The sequence below is a fragment of the Ceratotherium simum genome, chromosome 16, assembly GCF_057802395.1.
Source record: "Ceratotherium simum simum isolate JZ-2026a chromosome 16, ASM5780239v1, whole genome shotgun sequence".
Classification (NCBI taxonomy): Eukaryota; Metazoa; Chordata; class Mammalia; order Perissodactyla; family Rhinocerotidae; genus Ceratotherium; species Ceratotherium simum.
This window is the reverse complement of record NC_141915.1, coordinates 29,046,335-29,065,869: the sequence shown is the minus strand read 5'-3', so window position 1 is coordinate 29,065,869 and position 19,535 is coordinate 29,046,335. Positions and strand designations below refer to the sequence as shown.

The window sequence follows — 19,535 nt, the reverse complement described above, 5'->3', positions numbered from 1 at the left end:
TTTCTTATGGCTGAGTAGTATTCCATTGTGTATATATACCACAGCTTCTTTATCCATTCGTTCCTTGATGGGCACTTAGGTTGCTTCCAAGTCTTGGCTATTGTGAATAAGGCTGCAATGAACACAGGGGTGCATGTACCTTTACAAATTTGTGTTTTCAAGTTCTTTGGATAAATACCCAACAGTGGAATAGCTGGATCATATGGTAGTTCTATCCTTGATTTTTTGAGGAATCTCCATACTGTTTTCCATAGTGGCTGCACCAGTTTGCACTCCCACCAGCAGTGTATGAGAGTTCCCTTCTCTCCACATCCTCTGCAACACATGTTTCCTGTCTTGTTAATTATAGCCATTCTGACGGGCGTGAGGTGATATTTCATTGTAGTTTTGATTTGCATTTCCCTGTTAGTTAGTGATTTTGAACATCTTTTCATGTGTCTGTTGGCCATCTGTATATCTTCTTTGGAGAAATGTCTGTTCAGGTCTTTTGCCCATTTTTTAATTGGGTTGGTAGTTTTTTTGTTGTTGAGGTGCATGAGTTCTTTATATATTTTGGAGATTAAGCCCTTATCAGAAGTATGGTTTGCAAATATCTTCTCCCAATTGTTAGGTTGTCTTTTCGTTTTGTTGATGGTTTCCTTTGCTGTGCAGAAGCTTTTTAGTTTGATGTGGTCCCATTTGTTTATTTTTTCTATTGTTTCTCTTGCCCGGTGAGACGTGGTGTTTGAAAAGATGTTGCTAAGACCGATGTCGAAGAGCGTACTGCCTATGTTTTCTTCTAGAAGTTTCACAGTTTCAGGTCTTACATTCAAGTCTTTAATCCATTTGGAGTTAATTTTTGTGTATGGTGTAAGGTAAGGGTCTACTTTCATTTTTTTGCATATAGCTATCCAGTTTTCCCAACACCATTTGTTGAAGAGACTTTCTTTTCCTCATTGTATGTTCTTGGCTCCTTTGTCAAAGATTAGCTGTCCATAGATGTGTGGGTTTATTTCTGGGCTTTCGATTCTATTCCATTGATCTGTGTGTCTGGTTTTGTGCCAGTACCATGCTGTTTTGGTTACTATAGCTTTGTAGTATATTTTAAAATCAGGGAGTGTGATACCTCCAGCTTTGTTCTTTTTTCTCAGGATTCCTTTAGCTATTCGGGGTCTTTTGTTGTTCCATATAAATTTTTTTTTTCTTTTTTTTTAAGATTTTATTTATTTATTTTTTTCCCCAAAGCCCCAGTAGATAGTTGTATGTCATAGTTGCACATCCTTCCAGTTGCTGTACGTGGGATGCGGCCTCAGCATGGCCGGAGAAGTGGTGCGTCGGTGCGCACCCGGGATCCGAACCCGGGCCGCCAGCAGCGGAGCACACGCACTTAACCACTAAGCCACCGGGCCTGTTCCATATAAATTTTAGGATTCTTTGTTCTATTTCTGTGAAAAATGTTGTTGGAACTTTGATAGGGATTGCATTGAATCTATAGATGGCTTTAGGAAGTATGGACATCTTAACTATGTTAATTCTTCCAATCCCAGAGCACGGAATATCTTTCCATTTCTTTGTGTCTTCTTCAATTTCTTTCAGAAATGTTTTATAGTTTTCGGTGTACAGATCTTTCACCTCTGTGGTTAAGTTTATTCCTAGGTATTTTATTCTTTTTGTTGCAATTGTAAATGGGATGGTATTCTTAATTTCTCTTTCTGCTACTTCGTTGTTAGTGTACAGAAATGCAACTGATTTTTCTATGTTGATTTTGTATCCTGCAACTTTACCATATTCGTTTATTACTTCTAAAAGTTTTCTGGTGGATTCTTTAGGGTTTTCTATATATAAAATCATGTCATCTGCAAATAGTGACAGTTTCACTTCTTCCTTTCCAATTTGGATCCCTTTTATTTCTTTCTCTTGCCTGATTGCTCTGGCTAGGACTTACAGTACTATGTTAAATAGGAGTGGTGACAGTGGGCATCCTTGTCTGGTTCCTGTTCTTAGAGGGATGGTTTTCAGTTTTTCACCATTGAGGATGATATTAGCTGTGGGTTTCTCATATATGATCTTTATTATGTTGAGATACTTTCCTTCTATACCCATTTTATTCAGAGTTTTTATCATAAATGGATGCTGGATCTTGTCAAATGCTTTCTCTGCATCTATTGAGATGATCATGTGATTTTTATTCTTCATTTTATTAATGTGGTGTATTACGTTGATTGATTTGCGAATGTTAAACCATCCCTGCATTCCTGGAACAAATCCTACTTGATCATGGTGTATAATCTTTTTACCATATTGTTGTATGCGATTTGCTAGTATTTTGTTGAGGATTTTTGCATCGATGTTCATCAGTGATATTGGCCTGTAATTTTCTTTTATTGTGTTGTCCTTGTCTGGTTTTGGTATCAGGGTAATGTCAGCTTCGTAGAATGAGTTAGGGAGCCAAGAAACCCACTTTAAATATAAAGATACATGCAGATTAAAAGTAAATGATTGGAGAAAGATATACCATGCTAACACTAATGAAAGAAAGCAAGGGCCAGCCCCACTAGCCTAGTGGTTAAGTTTGGTGCACTCTGCTTCGGCAGCTCGGGTTCGGTTCCTGTGTGCTGACCTATACCATTCATCGGCAGCCATGCTGTGGCGGTGGCCCACATACAAAAAATAGAGGAAGACTGGCAACAGATGTTAGCTCAGAGTGAATCTTCCTCAGCAAAAAAAGAAAGAAAGAAAGAAAGCGGGAGTAGGTATATTTACTTTAGCGAGCAGACTTCAGACCAAGGAAAGTTACCAGGGATAAAGAGGGAAATTCCATAATGAGAAAGGGGCCACTTCCCCAAAAAGACATAACAATCTGTGATGTGTATGTGCCTGACAACAGAGCATCAAACTACATGAGGCAAAAAATGATAGGGCTGCAAGGAGACATAGATGAATCCACTATTTGGAGATATAAACACCTATCAGAAAAGGACAGATCCAGCAGGCAGAAAACCAGTAAGGGCATACTTGAACTCAATAACACCATCAATCAACTGGATATAATGTATATCTATAGACTACTTCATCCAACAACAGCCAAATACACATTCTTACAATAACTTGTAAGAAAGTTCACATGGAACTTTCACCAAGATAGGCATTGTCACAATACTATCAAATCTCTCATCTGTTCTAAGGACCCATTTATCTTTCCAAAAAGTCATTTGTTTTCCCCGAAGGACTCTTTCTCCATTCTGTATTTTCTTTTCACTTTCTCCATACTGTCCTTTGATGCACAAAGGTTTTAAATTTTGGTGAAGTCCAATTTATCTATTGGTGGTGGTTGTTGCTTGTGTTTCTGCTGTCATTTATAAGAATCCATTGCCAAATCCCAGATCATGAAACTTTACTGCTAAAAGTTTGTAGGGGAGGAAAAGGTTTATCTTGACCCTCTTAGGGCCCCTGTCTGGGTCTGAAAATTAAACTGATAAAGACAGCATAACAGGAGAAAAACCACACAAATTTTATTGAAATTTTACATGTACATAGGAGCCTTCACAAAAGTTGAAAACCAGAAGTGACCAGGGCAGGGAGCTTTTATACCTTTTAGACAAAAACAATAAATTTGTAAAGAATTGGTAAGACAAAGGGTTTTGGGCTAGAGGTGGTAAATTGTGAAGGAATAACTTGTAAGATAAGGATTAGTTTAACAAGGTTTGTTTATACAGCCTTCTCAGCCCTAAATTCCCTGTCTCTGGTGAGAAGGATATCTCCCTCCTGATACAGGGATGGTATCTTCCACACAGGAGATTTATCTGTTTTCAGGGAAGAAGAGCAAGGGGGGGAGGTCAAAGTGACCTTCCTACTTCTGCCATTTTCTCAAACTCCTTCAATTTAAGACATTCAGTATGCCAAGGTGCCATATTTTGGGGTGGTGTGTCCTGAACCCCAGCAAGTTTAATAGCCTTACCTCTTTTATTTGAGACTTTGATCCATTTTGAGTTAATTTTTATACACAGTCTGAGGTAAATGTCCAACTTCATTCTTTTGCATGCAGATATCCAATTGTCCCAGCACCATTTGTTGAAAAGACTCTTCTTTCCTCATTGAATGGGCTTGGCATCCTTGTGGAAACTCAGTTGACCATAGATGTATGAGTTCATTTCTGGACTCTGTTCTATTGATGTGTGTGTCTGTTCTTATGCCAGTATCACACTATTTTGATTACTGTAGCTTCATAGTATGTTTTGAAATTGGGATATGTGACTCCTCCAAGTTTGTTCTTTCTTTTCAAGATTGTTTTGGCTATTCAGGGCCTCTTGCAGTTCCATATGAATTTAATCCATATGAATGGAGGCTTGTCCATTTCTGCAGAAATACTGTTGGCATTTTGATTGAAATTGTACTGAATCTGTAGATTGAGTATATTGACATTTTAGTAATATTGAGTCTTCTAATCTGGGAACACAGGATAGCATTCTATTTATTTAGGTCTTTAACTTCTTTCAACAACGTTTTGTAGCTTTTTTTGTGTGTGTGTGAGGAGATCAGCCCTGTGCTAACATCTGCCAATCCTCCTCTTTTTGCTGAGGAAGACTGGCCCTGGGCTAACATCCATGCCCATCTTCCTCCACTTTATATGGGATGCTGCCACAGCATGGCTTGCCAAGCAGCGTGTCGGTGCACGCCTGGGATCCGAACCGGCGAATCCCGGGCCACTGCAGCGGAGTGCTGCACTTAACCGCTTGCGCCACCGGCCAGCCCCCTGTTTTGTAGCTTTTAATGTACAAGTACTCCTAAGTATTTTATTCTTTTTTTTTGGCCCTGAGCTAACATCTGTTGCCAGTCTTTCTTTGCTTGAGGAAGATTGTCGCTGAGCTAACACCTGTGTCCATCTTCCTCTATTTTTTGTGTATGGAACACCACCACAGCATGGCTTGATGAGCGGTGAGTCAGTCTACACCCAGAATTCGAACCTGCGAACCCCAGGCTACCAAGCAGAGCACTCGAACTTACCTACTATGCCACCGGCCCAGCCCCACAGTGTTTTCATATGGCAGAGCAAGAGAGAGTGAGCTCTCTGGTGTCTCTTCTTTTAAGGACACTAATCCTGTTGGATCAGGGCCCCACCCATAATGACCTCAATTACTTCCTTAGAGGTCCTATCTCCAAATACAGTTAACATTGAGGGTAAGGGCTTCAACATATGAACTTTGCGGGGACACGATTCAGTGCAGAGTAGTGGACAAGTGTAGAGTGGCAAACAATTTGAGTCTGCCAAGACACATTTTCCCAACTGAGGTTGAACAAGATGATTCTGTGCGTTCTTGTTTCAGTTCTCATACTGTAAACAAGTGTCCTCCTCATGATTTATTTAATGCCGTAATTTTTTGCATTTTTGTGCTTTTGTTGGTGATTTCACTATTTAACATGGCCCTCAAGCATCACGCTGAAGTGCTGTCTATTGTTCCTAAGCAGAAGGCGGCTGTGATGTGTGTTGTGGAGAAAATACATGTGTTAGATAAGCATTGTTCATGCGTGAGTTATGATGCTTTTGGCCGCAAGTTCAATGTCAATGAATCAACAATGTATATTGTGTCTTTAAACAGAAATACACATAAGGTTATATATTGTTCAGTTGACAAAAATGTGACCAGAAGCTCGCAGAAACTTAGCCCTGTATTTCCTCTAGGAGCAATGGTTCAGTATTCCCTCATCCAGCATTCCTGGTGTCTTTATACAACACCGCAACTGCAAATCGTGAGAATCAACTTTATGATATTAACTGTGGGCTCTTTTTCACGTTGAGGAGGCTCTCTTCTTTTCCTAATTTGTTGATTGTTTTTATCATGAAAGGTGTTGGATTTTGTCAAATAGTTTTTCTGCATTAATTGAGATGGTCATGTGGCTTTTTTCCCCTATTCATTCTATTAATATAGTGAATTTCATTGATTGATTTCCATATGTTGAACCACCTTTGCATTCCTAGGTTAAATCCCACTTGATCATGGTATATAATCCTTTTAATATGATGCAGAATTTGGTTTGCAAGTATTTTATTGAGGATTTTTGCATCTGTAATTGGTCTGTAGTTGTCTTTGCTGGTGTTGTCTTTGTCTGGCTTTGGTATCAATGCAATACTGTCTTCCTAGAATGAGTTAGGAAGTGTTCCTTTCTCTATGTTTTGAAAAAGTTTGAGAAGGATTGGGTAAATTCTTTAAACATTTCATAACATTCACCATTGAAGCCATCTGGTCTTGGTCTTGTCTTTGTTGGAAGATTTTTGATTATTGATTCAATATCAATTGTTATAGGTCTATTCAGATTTTCTGTTTCTTCAGTTTTGGTAGTTTGTGTCTTTCAGTGAATTTGTTCATTTCATCTAGGTTATCAGATTTTTTGACATATGAGTGTTCATTATATCTCTTTAATTGTTTTTATTTCTGTAAGGTTGGTAGTAATGTCCCCACTTTCATTCTTGATTTGAGTAACTTGAATCTTTTCTCTTTTTTTCTTAGTCAGTTTAGTTAAAGATTTGTCAATTTTGTAGGTCTTTTCAAAGAATTAACTTTTGATTTAATTAATTTCCCATATTGTTTCTCTCTTGTCTGTTTAGATTATTTCCCCTCTAATCTTTATTACTTCCTTCCTTCTGCTTTCTTTGGGTTTAGTTTGCTCTTTTTGTAATTGATTAAGGCAGAAGTTTAGGTTATTGGTTGGAGGTCTTTTTTTTTTTTTTTACATATAGTTGTTTAGAGCTCTACATTTCCCTCTACTTTCACTGCATCCTATAAGTTTTGTTATATTATGTTTTTTTTTTTTTTGAAGGGATAAATTCCAGCTTTATTTTATTTTATTTTTTTTTTGTGACAGATGCCAAACTATACTTTTATTTATTTATTATTTTTTTTTTTAATTTTTTGTTTATTGCAGTAACATTGGTTTATAACATTGCAAAAATTTCAGGTGTACATCATTGTACTTCTATTTCTGCATGGACTACATCATGTTCACCACCAAAATACTAATTACAACCCATCACCACACACATGTACCGAATTATCCCTTTCACCCTCCTCCCTCCCCCCTTCCCCTCTGGTAACCACCAATCCAATCTCTGTCCCTCTGTGTTTGTTTATTGTTGTTATTATCTACTACTTAATGAAGGAAATCATACGGTATTTGGCCTTCTCCCTCTGACTTATTTCACTTTGCATTATACCCTCAATGTCCATCCATGTTGTCACAAATGGCTGGATTTCGTCGTTTCTTATGGCTGAGTAGTATTCCATTGTGTATATATACCACAGCTTCTTTATCCATTCGTCCCTTGATGGGCACTTAGGTTGCTTCCAAGTCTTGGCTATTGTGAATACGCTGCAATGAACACAGGGGTGCATGTACCTTTGCAAATTGGTGTTTTCAAGTTCTTTGGATAAATACCCAACAGTGGAATAGCTGGATCATATGGTAGTTCTATCCTTGATTTTTTGAGGAATCTCCATACTGTTTTCCATAGTGGCTGCACCAGTTTGCACTCCCACCAGCAGTGTATGAGAGTTCCCTTCTCTCCACATCCTCTCCAACACATGTTGTTTCCTGTCTTGTTAATTATAGCCACTCTGACGGGCGTGAGGTGATATCTCATTGTAGTTTTGATTTGCATTTCCCTGATAGTTAGTGATTTTGAACATCTTTTCATGTGTCTGTTGGCCATCTGTATATCTTCTTTGGAGAAATGTCTGTTCAGGTCTTTTGCCCATTTTTTAATTGGGTTGGTAGTTTTTTTGTTGTGGAGCTGCATGAGTTCTTTATATATTTTGGAGATTAAGCCCTTATCAGATGTATGGTTTGCAAATATCTTCTCCCAATTGTTAGGTTGTCTTTTCGTTTTGTTGATGGTTTCCTTTGCTGTGCAGAAGCTTTTTAGTTTGATGTAGTCCCATTTGTTTATTTTTTCTATTGTTTCTCTTGCCCGGTCAGATGTGGTGTTTGAAAAGATGCTGCTAAGACCGATGTCGAAGAGCGTACTGCCTATGTTTTCTTCTAGAAGTTTCACAGTTTCAGGTCTTACATTCAAGTCTTTAATCCATTTGGAGTTAATTTTTGTGTATGGTGTAAGGTAAGGATCTACTTTCATTTTTTTGCATATGGCTATCCAGTTTTCCCAACACCATTTGTTGAAGAGACTTTCTTTTCCCCATTGTATGTTCTTGGATCCTTTGTCAAAGATTAGCTGTCCATAGATGTGTGGGTTTATTTCTGGGCTTTCGATTCTATTCCATTGATCTGTGTGTCTGTTTTTGTGCCAGTACCATGCTGTTTTGGTTACTATAGCTTTGTAGTATATTTTAAAATCAGGGAGTGTGATACCTCCAGCTTTGTTCTTTTTTCTCAGGATTCCTTTAGCTATTCGGGGTCTTTTGTTGTTCCATATGAATTTTAGGATTCTTTGTTCTATTTCTGTGAAAAATGTTGTTGGAACTTTGATAGGGATTGCATTGAATCTATAGATGGCTTTAGGAAGTATGGACATCTTAACTATGTTAATTCTTCCAATCCAAGAGCACGGAATATCTTTCCATTTCTTTGTGTCTTCTTCAATTTCTTTCAGAAATGTTTTATAGTTTTCGGTGTACAGATCTTTCACCTCTTTGGTTAAGTTTATTCCTAGGTATTTTATTCTTTTTGTTGCAATTGTAAATGGGATGGTATTCTTTTTTTTTTTTTTTTTATAATTTTATTTATTTATTTTTCCCCCAAAGCCCCAGTAGATAGTTGTATGTCATAGCTGCACATCCTTCTAGTTGCTGTATGTGGGACGCGGCCTCAGCATGGCCAGAGAAGCAGTGCATCTGTGCGCGCCCGGGATCCGAACCCAGGCCGCCTGCATCAGAGCGCACGCACTTAACCGCTAAGCCACGGGGCTGGCCCTGGGATGGTATTCTTAATTTCTCTTTCTGCTACTTCGTTGTTAGTATACAGAAATGCAACTGATTTTTGTATGTTGATTTTGTATCCTGCAACTTTACCATATTCGTTTATTACTTCTAAAAGTTTTCTGGTGGATTCTTTAGGGTTTTCTATATATAAAATCATGTCATCTGCAAATAGTGACAGTTTCACTTCTTCCTTTCCACTTTGGATCCCTTTTATTTCTTTCTCTTGCCTGATTGCTCTGGCTAGGACTTCCAATACTATGTTAAATAGGAGTGGTGACAGTGGGCATCCTTGTCTGGTTCCTGTTCTTAGAGGGATAGCTTTCAGTTTGTCACCATTGAGGATGATATTAGCTGTGGGTTTCTCATATATGGTCTTTATTATGTTGAGGTACTTTCCTTCTATACCCATTTTATTCAGAGTTTTTATCATAAATGGATGCTGGATCTTGTCAGATGCTTTCTCTGCATCTATTGAGATGATCATGTGATTTTTGTTCTTCATTTTATTAATGTGGTGTATTACGTTGATTGATTTGCGAATGTTAAACCATCCCTGCATACCTGGAATAAATCCCACTTGATCATGGTGTATAATCTTTTTAACGTATTGTTGTATGCGATTTGCTAGTATTTTGTTGAGGATTTTTGCATCGATGTTCATCAGTGATATTGGCCTGTAATTTTCTTTTATTGTGTTGTCCTTGTCTGGTTTTGGTATCAGGGTAATGTCAGCTTCGTAGAATGAGTTAGGGAGCTTCCCCCCCTCCTCAATTTTTTGGAAGAGTTTGAGAAGGATAGGTATTAAGTCTTCTTTGAATGTTTGGTAGAATTCACCAGGGAAGCCGTCTGGTCCTGGACTTTTATTTTTGGGGAGGTTTTTGATTACTGTTTCGATCTCCTTACTGGTGATTGGTCTATTCAAATTCTCTACTTCTTCTTGATCCAGTTTTGGAAAGTTGTATGATTCTAAGAATTTATCCATTTCTTCCAGATTGTCGAATTGGTTGGCATAAAGCTTTTCATAGTATTCTCTTATAATCTTTTGTATTTCTGAGGTGTCTGTTGTAACCTCTCCTCTTTCATTTCTGATTTTACTTATTTGTGCCTTCTCTCTTTTTTTCTTGGTGAGTCTAGCTAAAGGTTTGTCTATTTTGTTGATCTTTTCAAAGAACCAGCTCTTGGTTTTATTAATTTTTTCTATTGTTTTTTTGGTCTCCATTTCATTTATTTCTGCTCTGATTTTTATTATTTCCCTTCTTCTACTGATTTTGGGCTTTGTTTGTTCTTCTTTTTCCAGTTCCTTTAGGTGCATTTTTAGATTGTTTATTTGAGATTTTTCTTGTTTGTTGAGATAGGCCTGTATCGCTATAAACTTCCCTCTTAGAACCGCTTTTGCTGTATCCCATAAATTCTGGCATGTCGTATTTTCATTTTCGTTTGTCTCCAGGTATTTTTTGATTTCTTCTTTGATTTCTTCGTTAACCCAGTCGTTGTTCAGTAGCATTTTGTTTAATCTCCATGTATTTGTGGCTTTTCTGATTTTCTTCCTATAGTTGATTTCTAGTTTCATACCGTTGTGGTCAGAAAAGATGCTTGGTATTATTTCAATCTTCTTAAATTTATGGAGACTTGTTTTGTGGCCTAATATGTGATCAATCCTGGAGAATGTTCCATGTGCATTTGAAAAGAAAGTGTATTCTTCGGTTTTTGGATGGAATGCTCTGTATATATCTACTAGGTCCATCTGTTCTAAGGTGTCGTTTAAGGCCAATGTTTCCTTATTGATCTTCTGTTTGGATGATCTATCCGTTGGTGTAAGTGGAGTGTTAAAGTCCCCTACTATTATTGTGTTACTGTCTATTTCTGTTTTTATGTCTGTTAATAATTGCTTTATATATTTAGGTGCACCTACATTGGGTGCATAGACATTTACAAGTGTTATATCCTCTTGTTGGATTGTTCCCTTGATCATTATGTAATGCCCTTCTTTGTCTCTTTTTACAGTTTTTGTTTTAAAGTCTATTTTGTCTGATATGAGTACTGCTACCCCAGCTTTCTTTTCATTGCCATTTGCGTGGAGTATCTTTTTCCATCCCTTCACTTTCAGTTTGTGAGTGTCTTTAGGTCTGAAGTGTGTCTCTTGTATGCAGCATATATATGGGTCTTGTTTTTTTATCCAGTCAGCCACCCTATGCCTTTTAATTGGAGCATTTAGTCCATTGACGTTTAAAGTAGCTATTGATAATTATGTACTTACTGCCATTTTTTAACTTTTTTTCCCTCAGTGTTTTAGTAGTCCTTCTCTGTTCCTTACTTCTTCTATACAGAATTGATGGTCACTTTAGTTTGACCTTTGTCTGAAAGCTGTACTCTTTAACTACCCTCCTCCCTCCTTTTATGTTTTTGATATCATATCTAACCTCTTTTTTGTGCATTTGTATCCATTACGTTCTAATCGTGGGAATAGATAATTTTTCCTATTTGTGGTCTTCTCTTTTCCCCTTAAATCAGTCCCTTTAACATTTCTTGTAACACTGGTTTCTTGGTGGCAAACTCCTTTAATTTTTGCTTATCTGGGAAAATTTTGATCTCTCCTTCCATTTTGAACGATAACCTTGCTGGGTAGAGTATTCTTGGCTGTAAGTTTTTTCCTTTTAGCACTTTAAATATATCGTGCCATTCTCTTCTAGCCTGTAAGGTTTCTGCTGAGAAGTCAGCTGATAGCCTTATGGGGTTTCCTTTGTATGTAACTTGACATTCTCTTGCGGCTTTTAGGATTCTCTCTTTATCTTTAATTCTGGACATTTTGATTATGATGTGTCTTGGTGTGGGCCTCTTTGGGTTTATCTTGTTTGGGGCTCTCTGTGCCTCCTGTACCTGGATGTCTGTTTCCTTCCTTAGGTTACGGAAGGGTTCATCTATTATTTCTTGAAATAGATTCTCTGCCCCCTTGTCTCGCTCTTCTCTTTCCGGGACACCTATAACACGGATGTTAGTGCGCTTGATGTTGTCCCAGAGGTCCCTTAGACTGTCCTCACTCTTTTTAATTCTTTTCTCTTTTACCTGTTCACCTTGGGTAATTTCTTCTAGTCTTTCTTCCAGCTCACTGATCCATTCTTCTGTATCCTCTACTCTGCTTTTGAGTCCCTCTAATGAGTTTTTCATTTCCAGTATTGTATTCTTCATTTCTGATTGGTTCTTTTTTTTTTTTTTTTTTTTTTAGATTTTATTTATTTTATTTTTTTCCCCCCAAAGCCCCAGTAGATAGTTGTATGTCATAGCTGCACATCCTTCTAGTTGCTGTATGTGGGACTCAGCCTCAGGATGGACGGAGAAGTGGTGCCTCGATGCACGCCCGGGATCAGAACCCGGGCCTCCAGCATCGCAGCGCGCGCACTTAACCACCAAGCCACAGGGCCGGCCCTGATTGGTTCTTTTTTATATCTTCCATTTCTTTGTTGACATTCTCACTGAGTTCATCTATTCTTCTCCCCAGATCAGTGAGCATCCTTAACACTCTTAGTTTGAACTCTCTGTCAGGTAGGTTGCTCATTTCTGTTTCACTTAGTTCCTTTTCTGGGGTTTTGTCCTGTTCCCTTACTTGGAATGTATTCTTTTGCCTCCTCATTTTGCCTCTTTCCCTGTGCTTGTGTCTATGTATTAGGTAGGTCAGCTACGTCTCCTGCTCTTGGATAGGTGACCTTATGTAAGTGATGCCTTAGGAGGCTTCCAGTGTGCTTCCGTCAGTTCTCAATGTTCCAGGGGTGGCCCCTATGTGGGCTACGTGTGTCCTTCTATTGTGGCCTGTTAGCTCTCCCTATAGGCGCCCAGGGAGGCTGAGTTATGCTCCTGGCCAGCTGTTGTAATGCTCAGCTGCTTGTAGTTGTTGTGGGCCCTTCAGTCTCTTTATCAGGTGTGGGGAGCCCCAGCACAGTTGGCTGTAAGTTCTAATACCACATTTGTGTTGCAGTATTTCTTTTAAGTGAGTAGGCCCCCAGTGTGGCAGGTTGTTCGGCTCAGGGCCTTAAAATTGCTGTAAACCTCTAGCCTATTAGGTCTCTTGTCAGCTCTCTGAGGATTGCAGCTGGGTGGGGCTGGCCTCAGGCACAGGAGCACCCAATTGTTTCAGGCTTTGGAAGGTGGGGCAAACCTCCTATGTGGGTCTTTGAGAAGCACAAGTCTTCTGCAGCTGACAAGCCCTGCCGCCCAGAGGTCCACACACACAGTCAACACAGTCCTGCCCGTGTGGCGCCCGACCTCCCCAAGCAGACCCAGTCTCTCCACGGCGGGAGCCCCACACACTCCGCCACCACCCCACACTCTCCACCCGCTCCTTGTGCACACCCTGCCCCGCTCAAGTCAGCTCAGTTGCCAGGCTGCAGAGAATCCAGTCACCAATCTATGCAGGCCCACAAGTTGCCTGAGGGCTTGTTGTTGGGTGGGGCCAGTCTCTAGGGTGGGCTGCCTGCCCTGGCTGAGCTGGATTAAATCGGTGCTCTAGCGGGTGGAGCAGACCCTGGGCTAGCAGGTCTCAGGGAAAACTCCAATGGTGTCTGTGTCAGCACGCTCACACCAGGCCACAACAATGGCCGCCGCCAATGTCCCAGTCCCTGGAGAGGTCTCACCCCTCACCGAGATGCACTCAGGGCCTATTAGGTGAGTCTCTTGTCACCGAAGCACTGTGCACCTTTCTTTCTGGTGATTTTAGGATGCTTTCTGGAAGGGGTGAGTTTGTGCGTGGGCCCTTTAAGAGCCAGTTTTAGTTTCTTTGTGAACCGGGTTTTCTGGGGGTGCTCCCCAATGCTTTAGTAGCAGGCAAAGTCAGATATTATGCCACTGGTGTCGATTGTGCTGGGTCCACAAAATGCCCACAGCGGGGGCGCTCCCCGGCTCAGGACCCCGCGCCTCCAGGGAGGGTGCGTACCTGTGAGCTGCTCCCGGCGGCCGTGAAGCTGGCGGCTTGTGAAGGCGGCGTTTTTCCTCTCGGAAAGGGAGTCTCTGCCTCTTCTACCCCAGTTAGGATTGTCCGTTGTTGCAGGAGTTCCTTTTATCCAGTTTTCAGTTCTGTCTCAGGGGTAATTTTTCCACGAGTAGTTGTCAATTGGCTGTGTCTACGGGAGGAGGTGAGTTCAGAGTCTGCCTATGCCGCCATCTTGACTCCTATATTATGTTTTCATATTCATTCATTCTTAAGTATTTTCTAATTTCTCTTGTGATTTCTTCTTTGATTCATTGGTTATTTAAGAGTATGTTGTTTAATTTCCATATGTTTGTGAATTTTCCAAATTTCCTTTTGCTCTTGGTTTCTAATTTAATTGCATTGTGGTCAGAGAAGATATTTTATAGGATTCCATATTTGTAAATTTATTGAGACTTATATTGTGACCTAATGTCTGATCTGTCCAGGAGAATGTTCCGTATGCACTTGAGAAGAATGTGTATTCTGCTGTTGTTGAGTGGAGTGTTCTAGCTATATATCTGTTAGTTCTAGTTGGTTTATAGTGTTGCTAAGTCTTCTCTTTCCTTATCTTTTGTCTAGTTCTATCTATCATTGAATGTGGGGTGTTGAAATCTCAAATTATTATTGTAGAACTGTCTTGTTTCTTCCTTTAATTTTGTCAGTTTTTGCTTTATATATTTTAGGACTTTATTGTTAGGTGTATATATCTTTGTAATTATTATATCTTCTTGATGGATTGACCCTTTTATTATTATACAATGTCCTTCTTCATCTCTTTTTTTTTTTTTTTTTTAAAGATTTTATTTATTTTATTTTTTCCCCCCAAAGCCCCAGTGGATAGTTGTGTGTTGTAGCTGCACATCCTTCTAGTTGCTGTATGTGGGACTCGGCCTCAGGATGAACGGAGAAGTGGTGCCTTGATGCGCACCCAGGATCCGAACCCAGGCCACCAGCATCGCAGCGCTTGCACTTAACCACCAAGCCACAGGGCCGGCCCGTCCTTCTTCATCTCTTGTAACAATTTTTGTCTTAAAGTCTCTTTTATCTGATATTAGTATGGCCACTACAACTCTCTTTTGGTTACTGTTTGCAAGGAATATCTTTTGCAGTCCTTTCATTCTTGTACTTTAATTTGTGTCTTTGGACCTAAAGTGAGTCTCTTGTAGAAAGCCTATAGATGGATCATTTTTTTTTTTTTGAGGAAGATTGGCCCTGCGTTAATATCTGATGCCAGTCTTCTTCTTTTTCTTTTTTCTCCCCAAAGCCCCAGTAGATAATTGTATGTCATAGTTGTACATCCTTCTAGTTGCTCTATGTGGGACGCCGCCTCAGCATGGCTTGATGAGCGATGAGTAGGTGGGCCACCAAAGCGGAATGCACAAACTTAACTGCTATGCCGCCGGGCCGGCCCAGATGGATCATTTTTTTAATCCATTCTGCCAATCTCTGCCTTTTAATTGGGAAGTTTAGTCCATTTACATTTTTTTTTATAATTTTATTTATTTATTTTTTCCCCCAAAGCCCCAGCAGATAGTTGCATGTCATAGCTGCACATCCCTCTAGTTGCTGCATGTGGGACGTGGCCCCAGCATGGCTGGAGAAGCGGTGCGTCGGTGCGCGCCCGGAATCCAAACCCGGGCCGCCAGCAGCGGAGCGCGTGCACTCAACCACCAAGCCACAGGGCCGGCCCTAGTCCATTTACATTTAATGTGCTTCCTGATAAGGAGTTACTTCTGCCATTTTGCTATTAGTTTTTTATATGTCTTATATCTTGTTTCTCAATTTCTCCATTACTGCCTTCTTTTTCTGTTAGATAGATATTTTCTAGTGTTTAATTTTGATTCATTTCTCCTTTCTTTTTTTTTTTTTTTTTTTGCTGAGGAGGACCAGCTCTAAGCTAACATCTATTGCCAATCCTCCTCCTTTTCTTTCCCCAAAGCCCCAGTGGATAGTTGTATGTCATAGTTGCACATCCTTCTAGTTGCTGTATGTGGGACGAGGCCTCAGCATGGCTGGAGAAGCGGTGCGTCGGTGCACACACGGGATCCGAACCCGGGCCTCCAGTAGCAGAGCGCGCGCCCTTAACCTCTAAGCCACGGGGCCGGCCCTCTAATTTTTATTTTTGAAAAACTCACAATTGGTAACTTTTTAATTTCAACTTTTATGAGTTCAATGTTTTAACTGTTTTATCCTCTCCACTCAAACTCTTAAATCATTGGCTTTCCGTTATTCAGTATAATCTCCTTTTTGAGAGACCAGGGAAATTCACCAAAGCACATCCAGGCACTTCCTCCCTAAACTTGGGGAACAGATATTAGTGTGAACAGTTACAACTTAGAAGAAGTCCCACATCTTTGTAATTCAGTCACTTTCAGTAAAATCTGGACTGTGAAGAGGAAAAATAGGCTATTTCCATTTTTCTTTGTTCTTTGGAGGTTAAGCTGTATAGCACCTCTGGCATGACAGAGAGGTCCTGGATGCAGTGGGTATTTGAGGCTCCTTGCAAATACCCTGGAACCCAAACTTGCAATTAAATGGAGTTTTCCTGTGGAATATTTTTCTATAGATTTGAGTGAATGGTCATACCTAGTTATTTGATTAGTTTTCTAATAGTAGAAGAATATTTTCTCAATATTTTGTGTAGTTCACAATGTAATAGGTACAGACACAACGTTTTTTTTTTAAGACTTTTTTTTTTATTTTTACCCCAAAACCCCAGTAGATAGTTGTATCTCATAGCTGCACATCCTTCTAGTTGCTGTACGTGGGACGCGGCCTCAGCATGGCGGGAGAAGCGGTGCATTGGTGCGCGCCCGGGATCCGAACCCGGGCCGCCAGCAGCAGAGCACGTGCACTTAACCGCTAAGCCACAAGGCCGGCCCAGACACAACGTTTTTAAGGTCAATCTGATTATGACATTTTTTCCATCACTTTGTTAAAAGTCTAGACAATCAACAAAACAAATCAAGCCCTCATGTGTAGCTGATTTGTTTGCTGATTTCCATGTAGGAAATACCCCTATCATGGCTGATTTCAAGCTACCAGTGTGATGTCATTGAACGTGGAGTAGAGAAGAAACAATGTACAGTAGTACATCATTATGTAGTATTTCCAATATAAAGATAAAATTGATATAAATAACCTTAAGAGCATAGATAATAGTAAACTGTGGTAAAATAATTAGGAAGGAGTGAGTTTTCAGTATTTATTATCCATATTTCATTTATTATATTTTAATATAATTTATTTACTCATAAATTTATATAGTTTAATTTTTACTAATGGATGTATTTAATAACTGATTTGAAAATTTTCTGAAAATTTAGCACTTGCTTGTACATTTGGCTCCAGCAGACCATTGTACCTTTCTGATGTAATTTCCTACCACTCCCCCTCACTACTTTTTTTCTGACCCTTAAACATGCCAGACTTGTTTGTGCTTAGGGCCTTTGCCCTTCCTGTTCCTTATACATGGGTTGTATTTCCCTCCTGGAGGTTCTTATCCAGACTCAGTTTCTCATTGATGCCTTCCCTCACATCTAGTCTAATCCTCCCTCTACCCCATCACCTACTTTCTCTTTGTCATTTCACCCAGTTTTAGTTTCTTCATAGCTCCTATCATTATCAGAAATTATCTTATTCATATATTTGTTTGCATGTTAATTATTCCTTACTCCATTACAATGTAAGCTCCAATAGAGCAGGGACCTTGTCTCTTGTTCCCCAATGCCTGGAACAGTGACTAGCAGATAGTAGATGTCAGTAAATACTTGCTAAATGAAGGAATGAATACTCTAAATAAAGGATATAAAAATGGCTTACTTAGACATTGCTTCACAAAAGCCTCTTCTTTAGCCTAATTCTTATTAGATAGAAAAAAATATAATCTTATAGTTTTTGTTTGTTTACATCTGCATTAGTTTCCAGATTCTCTTTGCTCTTGGCCCTTGGGTTTATATATTACTCTTAACTTCACAGTAGGAGCCATTATTTACATTATATTAGAAATGAAACTGTTATGAAAATGTTTATCATCTATAAGTAAACCTTTTTTTTTTTTTGTGAGGAAGATCAGCCCTGAGCTAACATCCATGCTAATCCTCCTCTTTTTGCTGAGGAAGACTGGCCCTGAGCTAACATCTATTGCCAATCCTCCTCCTTTCCCTCCCCCCCACCAAAGCCCCAGTAGATAGCTGTACATCATAGTTGCACGTCCTTCTAGTTGCTGCATGTGGGACACGGCCTCAGCATGGCCGGAGTAGTGGTGCGTCGGTGCGCGCCCGGGATTGAACCTGGGCCGCCAGTAGCGGAGCGCGCACTTAACCGCTAAGCCACGGGACCGGCCTGAAGTAAACCTTCTTGATTGGAATTTAAGACAAACCTGCCTCATGCTGAATTCTCTATTACAACAGATTCTGTAATGGTTAATTGCCCTACAGTATATTTTAAATTAAGGGAAAAAGTATAACAAGAATTAAGTTTTTGAAGGAGGTATTATAATTTAAAATTTGAAGAGTTTTAACATGAAAAGAACCCAGGGGGTAAAATTGACGTATTTAATTGAGAAATTTGTTTTACTAAGACTTCAGATGTGCCTTTTATCAGTATAAAATACCTCTGTAAAGACTGTGTATAGTGGTAAATTATAACAAAATTGTAATTGTTACTTTTTCTTTTTGTTGGGTTACTTTTTTAAGTCAATAAATTATCAAACCAGAGTACATTTTAATTATTGGTGATTAGTACAGAAAGCATTGAATGAATACATTTATAACTCTCCAAAATAAGCCTTTGGAGAGTTAGAAGTAGAACCCTGGATTTTAAGGGTTTTTTTCCCTGCAATAGACTATGCTTTTGTATGCCATTTTCATTATTTTATTTTTAATACCAAACCTCATCTCATTATCTCTTCTGTATTTAGGTTCGATTAGTGATAGTGGATGGTATTGCTTTTCCTTTTCGTCATGACCTAGATGACCTATCCCTTCGTACACGATTACTAAATGGCCTAGCCCAGCAGATGATCAGCCTTGCAAATAATCACAGATTAGCTGTAAGTATTATTAGCCAAGAGAATTTTATAATAAAGTCAAGATTGTATAAAACATTAATGTCTAGAAATAGCAAAATAGAATTTCTTGACTAGAAGCAAATAATATAGACATACAATTTTAAATGTAGTTTTGGTTTGGTTTCTGTAAAAAATTCCTGTCATAAGTGTTGTGTATCAGTATTCCTGGAAAATAACAAGCGTAATCAAGATGCCATAGTTTTGTTTGTTTGTTTGTTTGTTTTTGGTGAGGAAGATCAGCCCTGAGCTAACATCCATGCTAATCCTCCTCTTTTTGCTGAGGAAGACGGGCTCTGAGCTAATATCTATTGCCAATCCTCCTCCTTTTTTTTTCCCCCAAAGCCCCAGTAGATAGTTGTATGTCATAGTTGCACATCCTTCTAGTTGCTGTATGTGGGACGCAGCCTCAGCATGGCCAGAGAAGCGGTGCGTCGGTGCGTGCCCAGGATCTGAACCTGGGCCGCCAGAGCCACCGGGCCGGCCCAAGATGCCATATTTTAAAAGTGGACTTTGATAAAGAAATGCCACCTTTGGTAATTGCAGTGCTTTCTTTGTCTAAATATACTTGATGTTTTTCAGGTAAGCTGTTCCAACA

At 39.4% G+C, this 19,535-nt stretch overlaps 1 protein-coding gene across 6 annotated transcripts in view; it reads left to right on the top strand.

The window, feature by feature from the left end:
• Window positions 1–19,535, top strand: part of RAD51C (RAD51 paralog C) — a 43,693-nt gene that overhangs the window by 9,346 nt on the left and 14,812 nt on the right. For 4 of the 6 annotated variants that reach the window (XM_087440912.1, XM_004434784.3, XM_087440911.1 and 1 more), the window contains exon 5: window positions 18,791–18,922. The exons of the other annotated variants lie outside the window; for them this stretch is intronic. In XM_087440912.1, the coding sequence (XP_087297038.1) occupies window positions 18,791–18,922 (132 nt within the window). The remainder of the gene's footprint in view (window positions 1–18,790; window positions 18,923–19,535) is intronic. 6 annotated transcript variants of the gene reach the window in all.